The following is a 14,338-nucleotide window of genomic DNA, read 5'->3' on the forward strand; positions in this document are numbered from 1 at the left end:
ACCAAACGTGGCCATGTACACACCTGGCCTTTGGACAATCGGCACTGCCTGTCTGCTGGTGTCTTTCATGTCCTGAGGCTCCCTGAGGCTTCTCTCCCAAAAGAACCTAGAAACTCTACGTACTCACCAAGATGTCATCATACCGCTGCATTTGAAGAGGACCCTGAAAACCCAGCGCTTTCCACCTCAAGATATGAATGTCTAATCAATGATACAATGGTCCCTCTGCACAGAAAACTACAAAAGTGCGTGGCAGCCTCCTGTGCCAGCTGGAGACGCCGGCCCAGAAATGCACCTGGTGCACCTCATGCGGTGAGGTTAAGTACACACCAAATAGAAACAAGGGAGCCCTGTCTCATGTGCAAACATGTAGGAGTAAGGCCTGTAGACACATGGGCATTCTATTATTCAGTTACTTTCCCCCAAGTACATAACATTTTGAGAACCACGCTACTTTGTATTTCATATTCATTGTAAATGAGCGCGGGCCGCCCTTAACACTGGTGAGGCGGCTTCGTGTCACCAAAGAGCCACCGAGGCGGGAGCAGAACTGGCTTCAAGTACCAGCTCTGCCACTAATCACTCATGCAACTCGAGATGACGACACCCACCCTCTGTGCCCCCGTTGTTATCTGCAGAAGAAGCGCCGTAGCCACACAATCTTCTTCTTCCTTAAGTTGGGAATTATAAATCAAACCAAATGCCCAGGGTTGCTATATCAAAAAAATTCCAAAAAAATTTTTTTTAATTAAAAGAAATTGAAATAGGGGCACCTGGGTAGCTCCGTCAGTGAAGCATCTGAGTCTTGATTTCAGCTCACATCATGATCTCGGGGTCATGAGATCGAGCCCCACATCAGGCTCCGTGCTCAACACGGAGTCTACTTCAGATTCTCTTTCTCTCTCTCTCTCTCAAAGAAATGAATAAATAAAATCTTAAAAAACATTCCTATGATGGGGGGAGGGATGAATCTTTCTGAAAGAGACACACACATTTCTATCTCACACTGGAAAGTATACCTGCACCGTACAACTGCCTGTTGAGGCCGTTTTATTCAGAAATGATGCTGCTGCCCTCTTATTTACCATGAAAATTGGTAATTCTCATCTACTGACAACCTTGCTCAAATCTGATACGGGCAAAGAAATCAAGAGGAAAACCAAAGTCAGTAAAAGAAGGGAATAAAGATTTCAGGTGCCCCTGATTACAACAGAAAAATGGAAACCATGTGGATCCAAGAGGCACAGAAATGCCAGCCCCTCAGACCCCTTCCCTGAACCAGTGCATCGACTTTAGTCCGGCTCTGGAGCCAGACCCAGCGATCCCCATCCAGGCGGTGTCACTTGCTGGCTCCGTAAGCCTACAGCCACTGGTCTCCTCCTTAGTGCGGGACAGGTAACGATGCATCCTCACAGGCCAAACGACAGAAACTACTGGAGATAATGTGTGTGCTGGTCCAGCGTAAAGGACACCCTCGATGGAATCTGGCTCTCATCCTCCTGACTTCCTGAATAACAACCCAATTCAAGAGTCCTGATCAGCTCTCGCAGCCTCCGAGAGAAGCACACGGGGGATAGCTGGTGTGGGAGCACCATAATGAAAGAAACCAATGGATGTGGGGAGTAAGAGTTTGCAGAAATGATCAGATAATGAAACACCTTATATCTTTCCAAAGAGGTGAATCATTTTCTCTTACGTGTCAAATGAATAGCCAAATGCATCACAATCAAAATCTGTCATGGAAAAAGCCAGTCAGGTACCCATTTCAATGAGCAGTAGCTTCTAATGATGCAGAACCCTCTGTGACACACAGTCTCCTGATTTTTACAGGATAAACACACACTCCCCCACAGCTCCTCCACAAATACAAAAGGCATGCTGGATCCAGAAGTTCTAATGAGCTGAAAGTTTATTCCATTCCTAAAAAAAACATTTAAACTCAAACCTATCACTTACATCTCCTTAATTCTAAAATCCAATTCTCAATCTGGGCACTTTACTAGCATCTTTTCAAAAGCTGGGACTTTGGAAAATATCTGCATTCTCAGACAGAAAGGGAAAAAAACCCATCAGACACGCACAGAACTTTCACCCTTGGAAATATTCCAGTCTCCTCAGTCCTCACCTCCCCGAGCTTTTCACCATCAGTAAAGTGCAGTTACCAATCACTGGGAATGACATGAGCCTAATGTCAGAAACCATTTAGCTTAAATAAGAAAATAACTCCATTTAGCGTTCTCCCACAAAGTAAAATTAAGTTTGTTTAGCCCTTTTTTATTTATTGCCAAAGGGCAGATTTAATTTCAAGGGAGTGAAAACCAAACTCATTCTGAAGCAAAGTCTGAAGTTACCACTTCACTTTTGCTTTAACTATCGAGGCGCAGAAGGCTGTAAGCATTAAACCAAAGAGGCATTAATTATGGAAAACCGACAGAGGAGTGGGACCCACTAAGCTTTTCAATCAGAGGGTGGAGGGACGAGGGAGACGTCTACTGTCTTATTTTGTTATGCCAAATGCAAATTTTAAGAAATCTTACTGGCTCTAGGGGGACTTTTTAGCCCCCTCATCGGCCTCCAGCTCCAGGACTTACCAGACACGTTAACGGAGGCCCCCGCATCGATGATCCCACTGTTGGGTCTCACGCAGTACCTACGCGGTGCTGTGGTCTTCACTTTAAAACACACATTTCGGTCTGTTGGGTTGCCGAGCTTTAGGTTGGTGGTGACGACATCGGTGAAGGGACCTGTGGAATGAGGCAGAGACTGACTGGACACCTTGTGAGGAAAGTTCAGAAGACTGACTGCTTTACGTTCTGGGGTGGGGAGGGATACGGTATGTGGTTGGGGAAGGTTGCTCCCTATCCCGGATGCGAGAAAGGCACTGACGCGAATGCACTAACAGCAGCATCTGAAGTTCACCGTGCTTCACCACAGCACCAGGCAACCTAGGTCAGCGCTCTAACGCCCAGTCTTTCCTTGCAACCTCACAACTTCATGGTTATTGTCATTTTACCAATAAGAAAATAGAGGCTTGGGCAATCCTTTCAGGTCCCCTCCCTCTTCAGGAGCTTTAAACTATCGCTCAATAAACTATCACTCAATAATCTCAAAAAAAAAAAAAAAAAAAAAGAAGAAGAAGAAGAAGAAGAAGAAGGAGAAAGAAAGAAAAAATAAAAGAAAACGGAGCCTCAGGAATATGTGTTTCTTGTCTAAGTATTCATGCTAGTTAGTGGTGGGTAGTTAGGATCTGAACCAGGCAGCCTGAATCTAAGACCAGTTCTTAACCTACATTAAATACTGATTTCCACAATAAGATGAACTCTACCAGGGAGAATCTGAAGGATTAAACTTAGGCCCCACAATTATCAAGGGCAGAGTGTGCCAAGAGTAGCAGATGTAATAAAGACTTTGAGGTGTTAATGGTCTATAAACACAGAATCCACCCCCCCCCCAAACAAACACACAATATGGTATTGCTGCCGTGGCGTTAACCAGAGCAAGTTCAGAGTCCTGCTAGGCAGCCCACACCTGAAACGTCACATTCGGTTTTATAACTACGCAGGCGACTGGAAAGACTGAAACAAAGCTCAGTGCCCTGAGGGTATTTTTTTATTATTATTATTTATTCATTTTCTACTTTATTAGATTTTTTAATTAAAAAAGTAAAACACGCTTCTTAACAAGCCAAACAATAAGAGATGTATAAAGAGGAAGTTAATAAGCTTTCCCTTGTCCCCTGAGGTCTAACGGGGGAGATCTTCTCACATCATCTATGCTTATACAAACAGCACATGTGCGCGCGCGCGCACGCACACACACACACACACACACACACACACACGGGGAGACAACAAATGGATCACAATATTCAGGTTACTCTGAAACCTGCTTTTTTTCCACTTACCACTCTACTGTGGATACCTGACCACTAGGTTTATTAAGGAGTCAGTGGGAGGGTTGACTGTAAGACCTCCTAGGTCCTTTTCAACCTCTTTTCAAATTGACATCTTTTCACCATGTAAATCAGTGGTATCTCTGTGTTTCCTCCACACAAGCTCTTTGCTACTATCTCTACATTTACAAAGAAATAGGTGGCGGGGTGGGAAGGTCTGTGCCGCTATGTTCACAAACCAAGAAATACATAATGTTGGTTCATCCGTTCCCTAAGGAAACCCAACAAAGACATTCAAATCTGCGCCTTGAAAGTTTTTCAATGAGACTCTAAGCTTCTTAAGATAAAGATGATACCTTACCAGTTTTTGTATCTCCAGAATACAGAATACATTGTCTCTCCAGGCACTGTGCCTGGCATCTAGTAAAGGTCTCAATGTGTGTATCTAGATAGATGACAGATGACAGACAGACAGACAGATAGGCAGTGAGGAAACTACCTGGTGGATAAGCACTAGCAAAATTAAAATCGCAAGCTACTTTCTCGCCTTCAGAAGTGCTCAGAGTCTAAAAAATCAATCTAATGTGGGCTTAACTTAAATATAAATTAAGAAATCAATAACGATGGAAAGGAAGAAAGGAAAAGGGACTCCGTTCCAAAATCAAATAAACTACAACCAATTCTGCCACAAAGCTGAGTCTGAATTCGTGAATTTGTTCCAATGTGATTGATGTGCATATTAGGGGGACAATCTGAGCATAAAACAAATTTCATATTTGCTTATGCATGATTTCATCTACAAGAAATGCTAGGTGAACACAGAAAAGTGCATGCAGCTGAACCAAGCTGCCTAGAAATACACAAATTACACCCTCTACACACTCCTCAGCCCCTATCAGCTACCGCAGCTCCCCTATGGGCGGGCAGCCACACCCACCCACACCCAGTGTCACCACCTGCCCTCCTTCCCCCACTGGACAGTGACCCACGAACTACACCGCCACAGGCAAAGTTCACGTCTTTCTTCTTCAAGGTGAAGTGCCATGTTTACCGAAATACAACACTGTGTCTCCCACCCATTTAATGTTTGTAAAACCACGATTAGGTTCCTGTCTGTGTATGCAGATGACCAACAAAGTTTATGAACAAAGTGTATGAACGTTGTGCACTTATAAGTTCACCTCCCTCTTGCAAGTCCTACAGTGTTTATCATGCTATTTTACGTGGCCTGGTGATTTTCAGGAAAGCATATGTTGTTGCATTATAGTACAATCAACAGTACCACTGAGTCATCTATTGTATGAAGTTACTCACACTAGAATTTCTTCTCATTCCACAGGCAATGGCACCTTCAAGAATGACATGCCTAAAGAGAGTTTCCATTTGGTTATCTTTCTAATAAGTCCTGCCTCTGGCCCTCTGCGATCAGGCATTTTGTGGGTGCAGTTGTAGCCAGATGTTGGTAAAAGCATCTTGGACAGTGCATGTCACCTACTGACGCCCATCACAAACGACCCTCTCACTACACTCGAAGTCCTCTCCTTCCTGAGAACCAAAAGCGTACCCAAGAGGGCAGGTAATCTGTGGCCTAAGAAGAGTTTCAGCTAAGATGAGGGCGAGCCACATGCTGACACGCTCCATCCTTGTATCAAGTTTTTGGCATCAAGGGAGAAACAGTATCCTTGGTGCTAAAATGGTGTCTGAGGGATTATGAAGGCAGCAGCTCCCTGTGACTCTACCCTTTTCCACTCTCCACAAAGCACACAGTCTGACTTACCCCCAGTAAGGCTCTTTGCTTGCTGAAGAGTGGAGATCACTTCAGCAGTGGTAAAAGGAAAAAAGAACAGCTAAACAGAACTCTGATTTTCTGGGGTCAAAGACAGCAAACACACACACCCACACACACACGCATGCACAAAGGCACACACACCACACATGTACACATTCCCTGGCCTTTACAGAACAACTACCAATCACGAGAACTCCACCTATGCACAACTCCAGCTCAAATAACTCTACAATGCTGGGACAAAAGAGAAGAAAACAGACAAACCATGTGTTTACACAAAGAGACACCTGAAAAGGGGTGGGCTTTCAAATATAAAGCCTGGGAGCGGGGCCTGGGAGAGCAGGTACTTACCGTTTGATGGGGATTTATAAAACTATCAGGCCTTAACGTTTTCCAGATATAAACTTAAAGTTATTAGTTTCAACAAAATTCTGTCTCAAGAACATGGAAGCATCTTCAGATTGGAATGCCAAGAATTCATAATAGCCCACAACCACATCCAAAAAAAATACAGATTTTCCTAAGGTGGTCTGAAGTATACTGAGCAGAAAATAGGGTTGTTGGCAAGATTTCACTGTGATGAAATTGAAAATATTTACTTGTTTCCAACTCAGTTCGTAGTGCTCTTCCTCCTTGCCCTACCTCAAGAAGTTGGGGGTAGCGGTGCACCAAAATTAGGTGTTTGTTGACCCCTTACCTGTTCTTCTAGGTATTCCACAAAAATAAGGCAAATTTAACTGTAAATACTAAGTGGATTTTGGAAATCCCCCCCCAGTTAATTTATTACTCAGTAATTTTAATAATGTTTGACATTCTGAATCACAAAAAAGTAGTCTAAATTATTAAAAGACAAACAATATTTGTTAATAAGCAGGATAAATAAATAACCCAGATTTCTCCCTCAACACTCAATCCTGGGCCTTTAAGTGTTTGGGATTTCTTGCACTTACACAGAGTTTTACTTGGAAAAATCTAGAGGGAACTATACTGAAAATACATATAAGTGAACTACAATGTTAAAACAGCAAAGTCTCATGAGTTAAAATCTAGACATTTTGTAAAAACAGGCCAGCCCTCTTCTCCCCACCCTGGGCAATGTACTCTAAGAATTTTATTGAAAATAAATTATATTTGATTTGAGTAATTATAGGAAATAAACCATGTTAGTGATCTCCTTTCCCCCTGTATTAATGAATTAGAATATACAAAAACCTCAATAAAAATGATGTAAGAGCTTATGAGCATCATTCAGATTTTTACTAGTCACTTTCATTTCATAAAACTGCCATTTCCATTAAAGCATTATGTAAAAAATGGGATTTTACTATACCAACATGCATATTTATCACCAATGAATTTAAACATTGCTTATAAAGTACAGAGACGATTTTATAAATGAAATCTCCTTCAAAAGTTAGACTTTTTCCCTCCAAGAAATGAAAAAATGATTTGGAACCTCTAGAACCACAACACATACTTTTAATCATTTTTCTTTCCAATTTTCTGCTCCTTATTTCAGATAATTTTTTTACAAAACTAGGAACTAAGGATCTCAACTGTGAAATGAAGGCCAAAAAAATGCAGCAATATGAACTTGGGAGAAATTGGGACTAGTCCTTAACATTTTAATTTTTTGCCTTAACAATCTGAGTAATATTCTTTATGCTCTATACTATGCTACTCATCTGTGAAAATTCTTGAGTTTGTAGCTGCTCACAAATAGCGATGACTAACTTGGGTATGGTCTCCCTGACATGCTCTAAATGGAATTTAGAGAAAGCTAATAAGCACAGTATAAACTATTTTCTCCACAATGGCGTGACTTACTGTCATTCTGAAGTGAGTATTTTCAGACAGTAAGATCTGGAACTCACCTGTCTTAAAGAATACAGAGACTACAAAGCCAGCAGAAGTCTACGTTGCTCTAAAGGTGAAAGGGGGAACAATTAATTGATTCAGTCTTACAAACATGGAGCCTTGGAATCATAAAGTGCTGGTTTAAAGGCCAAGGAAAGAAGGTCAGAATCCAGCAAACTTCTCAACGGGAAGAGGTCAGGTTCCAAGTACTGTAAATGTCATCAAAAATGGCTGGATAAACTGATCAGGCAGGAAACACAAGAGCGCTTTGTAGACAAAAGTATTCCATTAAATCTTTAAGCATTTTACCAATCTATGCACAGTGCAAGTATTGTACCTCTTTTCTGTAATCGTTCCTTAGTTTATTCAGAGACCCAGAGAGAAAAAGACCAACAACAGTCTTCCTTTCAGGAAATGCAAATACAATTTTTACAAAAGAGGAAATTAAGAGTTCAGGTCCCAGTGACTGTACAAGGTAAGAGGGAAAACCGCCAAGTGAGCTCAAAATTCCATCTTAGCCTTGCTCATCAGTGTGGCCTCAAGCACATCTTATCACCTCATCGCAGAAAGCAGGACAGAAGTTTTTACGGGGTAAATACATCATTTCGTTTTTACTCAGCAATTCAATTTAACTAGAATGAATATAAACACACATACTCACACAAAACAAGAAACTGTAAGACTCCCAGAAGATAACACGGAAGAAAGCTAGATGGCCTTGGGTTTGGTGGTGACTTTTCAGAGACAACACCAAAGGCACCATCCATGAAAGCAGTAACCCCAAGCTGGACTTCATTAAAAGGAACATCTGCTTTGCAATGTGCACTGTCAAGAGAACGATCAGACAAGCAGGCCACAGACTGGGAGGAAATATTTGCGGAAGATGTATCTGATAAAGGACTGTGATCCAAATCTACAGAGAACTCTTAAAACTCGGTAAGAAAATGAACAACACAAAAAACAGGCAGAAGATCTGAACAGATACCTCACCAAAGAAGATATATAGATAGAAAATAAGATAAACAAACGGGAAAAAATACAAATGAAAAGATGTTCAACATATGTCATTAGGAAACTGCAAATTAAAGTAATAATGAAACAGTGAGATATCAACACACACCAAGAGGGCCAAAATCTCCAGCACTGACACCCTCAAACAATGGCCAGGGTGTGGGGCAGCAGGAGTTCTCATTCCTTCCTGGTGGGAATATAAAATGGCACAGCCACTTTGGAACAGCCTGTCTGTTTCTTAAAAAAAACAAAACTACACATACTCCTGCCACACAATCCAGCAACTGAACGCCTTGGTGTTCACGAAAACGGGTCAAAAACTCATGTACACACAAAAGCCTGCACATCAGTGTTCACAGCAGCTTTATTCATCCTTGTCAAACCTGGAAGAAACGAAGATGTGAATGTATCCATTCACTTCAGAAAGTGAATGGATATATTTGTCCATCTAGACAATGGAATATTATTCTGTGCTAAAATGAGCTATCATACCATAATTCAGATATGGAGGAATCTTCAATGCATATTACTAAGTGAAAGAAGCCAATCTGAAAAGGCTCTATCCCGCAGATTTCAATTATAGAACATTCCAGAATAGGCAAAACTATGGAAACTGAAAAAGACCAGTGGTTGCCCAGACTTGAGAGAAGAAAAAGGACTGAATGGGTGGAGTACCGGGGGTACTGTCTGGCCAGTGAAACTACTCCGTAGGATACTACAATGGCAGACACATATCACTGTATCTATTTGTCAAAACCCACAGGACGTACAACACCAAGACTGGACCTAAGGCAGACTACGGACTTCGGGTGATAATGATGTTATTTACACAGGTTTATCAGTTTTAACAGATGCACCTCTCTGCTGCTGAATGCTGACAGTGGGGAAGGCTGGGCACCTGTGGAGGCTGGGGTATATGTGATCTCTACCTTCTGCTTAATTTTGCTATGAACTTGAAACTGCTTTAAAAGACAGAGCTTTTTTTTTTCCCCCAAAAAAAGAGGAGAAAAAAAGTATTTGGACTTGGTATTAGTAAGTTCTGGTAGAACCCCCAACATTTCTGATACTGAACATTAATTCTGAAATATTTATGCATTTTATACATGTAAACATAATATATATATATATATACACACACACACATACATATACATGAAGAAAGATGCTTTGCTTTGCAAAGAAATTGCTTTTTTTCCTTTATCTGGAGTTCATGAAATTCTGGTGTTAGAAATACATATCCTTCGTTTGTAATATGTTCTTCACATGGCTACAATACTCTGAAACTCAAACTATATGTGTTACCAAATAACTTATATACCAAATTGATATATAATCTATCACGTCTCAGCTTTCCAGATAGAAACTTCAAGTTATTAGCTCCACAACAGCTTTTCTCCCCCTGCATAAAAAGAGCTGCATTCCTTTATATTTTTGCAAACACAATTTAGGTACAGCATCTCTCCTTTCTTCAACACTTCCAAAAAATAACTTACCATATTTCACTTCAATTCTGAAAAGATTACCTTCTGGGAAAGTAATAATCTGTCTCTAGCACCCTAGGACTAATGATGGATTTTGTTAAGACAATAAAATCATGCTTGAGGTGTCAATACAATAGACTCTGTGCGTGGGAAAAGTATATAGGAAAGGGGAGAAACGGACACCGTGAAGTGAAGTCTGGTGGAGATCTTACAGATATCTTTACAATTTATCCCTTGGCGTCTACTTCCATTACAGTATCCTGCTGCCTCCTGCTTTCCCTAACCATCTGCAATGCACCAATCTTCACATTTTTTTCCCTTGTTTATGTAAGTGTTCCCCTTGCAAAACTGAAACTCCACGAAAACAGACATTTCTATCCCTCTTGTTCACTACCAATCATCAGCATCTAGAATACTTCCAGACACAAGGCAAAATACTCAGTGAATTTTCTGAATGAATGAATGAATGGCCACACCGTGATCCTAGCTATTTTCAAGCAAAGGTTTTACTCTTCATGCGTGTCTCCCCTGTATGCACAACCAGGGCTCCAGGTGAACGAAGGCCTGAGACTGCTGCCACCCCCCTCCCCAGCACTATCACCCTTTCTACCTTCAGCACAGGACTTCTGTCACCTGACATCTCATAGGTTCCTCTCCTGCTGCTCCCCTAGAGTAAACCTGCATGTGAGAGGAAGCTGTGCCTGTCCTGTTCATCACTGGAGGCCCTGAGCCCACAACACTCAACCGTAAGCAGTAAAGGGGCTCAGTAAGTGTGTACAGCGTCAATGAATGCCAGACTTCCTTAGAGGCAACTCAACTCTGATTCTGGCACATTTCCTGTAAACAGATGCTTACTCCATTACTGGGATCTGAAGTCATGATAAACTCATGCTGTTCATATACAGGCTGAAGGTATTAAAAATGTTCACTTGAGTCAATAATATTTTCATCATTACTATTCTATGATAATTTTGTTTAAAGTCGCCACCCTCTAAAAAAATGAAAAAAAAAACATATCACAGTAACAGACAGTCAAAGAGGGTGAGCTCTTAAATAACTATGAATTCAAGAGTAAGGACACTGGGAGAAGTTGTTTTTTTTTTTTTTTAATCTATTTTCTTGATTGAATTGTTAGCTCACACATTAAATCAATGCTTTAGAAACAAAAATAAATCTTTGCAACCAATGTGTTTTTAATGGCAGACATTGGATTCCAGTATTTCAACAGAAAGCCTAACTGCGTACCTCTATTTTGAAATAACCACACACAAAGAACCCTATGTAGACACATCCTGTTCCTGAAGAAATCTTAGAATGCAAAGTGCTCTCAATTAATAAAATAATCTTTAAATTAATAAAGTAAATAAAATACCCACAGGAGACAGACACGTCATACCCATTACTGGAGCAGGAGAATCAACACCAGGAACACTCACTGGTGATCCCAAAGGCGCACCAGAAGCCAGCACCACCAACACAGACTCTACCAAGCTTTCAGGCTGTTTATTCAACTCTTGAGTCTTCTAGCTCCTTTGGAGCAGAAAGAAAGAAAAGTCAGTCAGCCACCAACTCCATGGGTGGGAAAGCTAGACCACAAAGCACTCTACTGTACTCTGAGAATTCAACAGACAGCAGTACTGTGCACGGCCTAAGGTCAAACTCAGGAAAGCTACCCGAAAAAGACACAGCTGGAATCAAGGAAGCGCTTCGAACTGAAAGCTCTTTGTAGCTTATGTTAACAGATAAGCACTTATTATTCGGACTACACAAAGAAATTATTGTTCAAAACAAATATGCCATATTCTTACGAAGGAATACTATACAATTGAAAAGAATTAATCAGACCTTTATTTCTACAGGAGATGGGTCTCAAACGCATGTTACGGGACATGTAGGCTCTAACAGCGCACAAAGTCTAACAACAGTGGAAGCGGTTCACACTGAACCCTCTGGGGAGTGAAGGAAAGAGAGGAGGGTGAAGGGGCAGACATGCCTTCACATTCTTAGTGAAATGTACTTATTAAAGAAAGATATAAAACAAGTTTAACAAATTATTAACATTCAGTTATTCTGTATTTGGGTATTTATTATATTATCTGTATTTTTCTGCACTTAAGTGTTTTCCCACATAAAGAAAGCTACCTGTAGTTGATGTCAGACCCAGGCAATGTCTGAGGTCATTTTCTTAACCAGAATGCCCTGTATATATATTAAAATACTGGAATCCTGAATTGTGGAGTTGTTAAAACCAGTACAGCTACATCAACAGCCATTCTTGTGTAATTTATAAAAACCAAGGTTATCATTCAAAAACATGTTTAAAGTAACAGTGGTCTCACTAATTTAAGACAAAAACCCAAAACTAAAATTTTTGACAAAGTCTATTTTAGAACTGTGAAGACTAGAAGCCTTTTCCCCTCTAGAGAGAAACACTATGGCTACTTTTCTTTAATGCAATACGTTTTTTTCTAAATAGAAAAATAGCTACAACTACTATGGAGGGGCTAAAACTGCATAACCCTATCTATACTCAGCACTAGACAGAGTCAACAGCTGAAGATTATTTTAAGGTAACAGTACACCTGACTAGTATGAATTTCATCTTTCAGTTCTAAAAGCATCTTAGACCATTTAATAACCTGAATTTTTTCAATGCACAATCTTTTTTTTTTTTCTAAGATCGTATTTATTTATTTGACACACGGAGAAAGATCACAAGTAGACAGAGCAGCAGACAGAGAGAGAGGGGAAGCAAGCTCCCCGATGAGCAGAGAGCCCGATGCAGGACTCGATCCCAGGACCCTGAGATCATGACCTGAGCCGAAGGCAGAGGCTTTAACCCACTGAGCCACCCCGGTGCCCTTCAATGCACAATCTTTACCCCATTGTAACAAACATCTAATAATTTTTCTCTCTTTAGAAGACCAAAATAATCGCAAGATTATAGTGCTCATGAAAATAAAAGAATAAGCGATATTCCACTCCAAATAAAATCCCACCTAAACAGGAAAGTGGCAAAACAGGGCTCATTTTTTTCCACACAAAGCAAGAAGAGTCGAGACAGACATTATGCCCAAGTGAGGGGTACAAGCAGTAACATAGCAAGGGGTCCCGGTTCCTCACGGCTGTAGCTGCGGTTTTAACTTGACTGAGTTACAAACTAGCAGCTCAAGTCAAGGACATAAGGTCAGTAGAAGTAAAAACTGCCCCCAAATGTTCAATCTTTAGTAAAGATGAAGGCACATGAAAAGCTTCCACATCAAAATCTACACATCCCAATTCACAGCAGACACACGGAGTGAAGCAGAACGCATTTCGCATTCTGCTCCTCTATGGTTCCCCCTACATTTTCAGTTTGCGAACAGCAAGGACGAGCAGAATGTGGTTTATCGGTCAGTATGCAATCTGCTCTGGTTTCCTTTTCAATAGAGAACCTAAGTGGCTATATCAGTGAAAAGAGAGTCTCAACCAGGTCAGCAGCTTAAACAAATTCAACCAGGGACCAAGGAGAAAGGCTGTGAGAGATGAAAAATATCTTCCATTTCCCCCTTTATCTGCCTTTAGAAATCATACTCATTCTCCAAAGTTCTGCTCAAACGCCTTTTTTGGAAAGGCTTACCTAATCTCTCAATTAAAAAAAAGTATTCCTTCTAATACCGTATCCTAACAGGCTAACGGTAACCAAATATATATGTGCACCTGGTCCTTCCTCTTCCTTGATCATGGCTTGCAGATGTATTAAACATCTGAAGCCCCAACAACACTCTTAGATCCCACTCCCCTTCCCCAAATCCATACTTCCCATCTCAGGAAAAGGAACCACCACTCACTAAGTTGCTTGGGCCAAAAGCAGTTACCCTAGACTCCTCTCTTCCTTCCCCATTCCACACCTACCTTCAGAAGAGATCTGGAATCAGAGCACTTCTCACCACATTCTCTCCCCCGCCGCAGTCTCTCGCATGCTCTGGGCCTAGAGTCTTGCAGCAGCCTTACAGCTTGCACACATACCATTACCCACGCATCTCACACCTCTCAGAGCCTACTCTCCCTAAACCCACACCGTGGTCTTTTAAAAAGGGACTCCTGGGGGCGCCTGAGTGGCTCAGTGGGTTAAGCCTCTGCCTTCGGCTCGGGTCATGATCTCAGGGTCCTGGGATCGAGTCCCGCATCAGGCTCTCTGCCCAGCAGGGAGCCTGCTTCCCCCTCTCTCTGCCTGCCTCTCTGCCTACTTGTGATCTCTCTCTCTCTCTCTGTCAAAGAAAGAAAGAAAGAAAGAAAGAAAGAAAGAAAGAAAGAAAGAAAGAAAGA

General features: G+C 41.3%; 1 protein-coding gene across 1 annotated transcript in view; it reads right to left on the reverse strand.

Annotated features, from left to right (window-relative positions):
* The window catches only part of LOC111141408 (VAMP associated protein B and C), a 52,836-nt gene that overhangs the window by 21,016 nt on the left and 17,482 nt on the right, over positions 1-14,338 (reverse strand). The window contains exon 2 of the mRNA XM_022493932.1: positions 2,592-2,744. Within this exon, the coding sequence (XP_022349640.1) occupies positions 2,592-2,744 (153 nt within the window). The remainder of the gene's footprint in view (positions 1-2,591; positions 2,745-14,338) is intronic.

Source organism: Enhydra lutris, unplaced genomic scaffold (genome assembly GCF_002288905.1).
Source record: "Enhydra lutris kenyoni isolate GAN:26980312 unplaced genomic scaffold, ASM228890v2 scaffoldscaffold6, whole genome shotgun sequence".
NCBI classification, from domain to species: domain Eukaryota; kingdom Metazoa; phylum Chordata; class Mammalia; order Carnivora; family Mustelidae; genus Enhydra; species Enhydra lutris.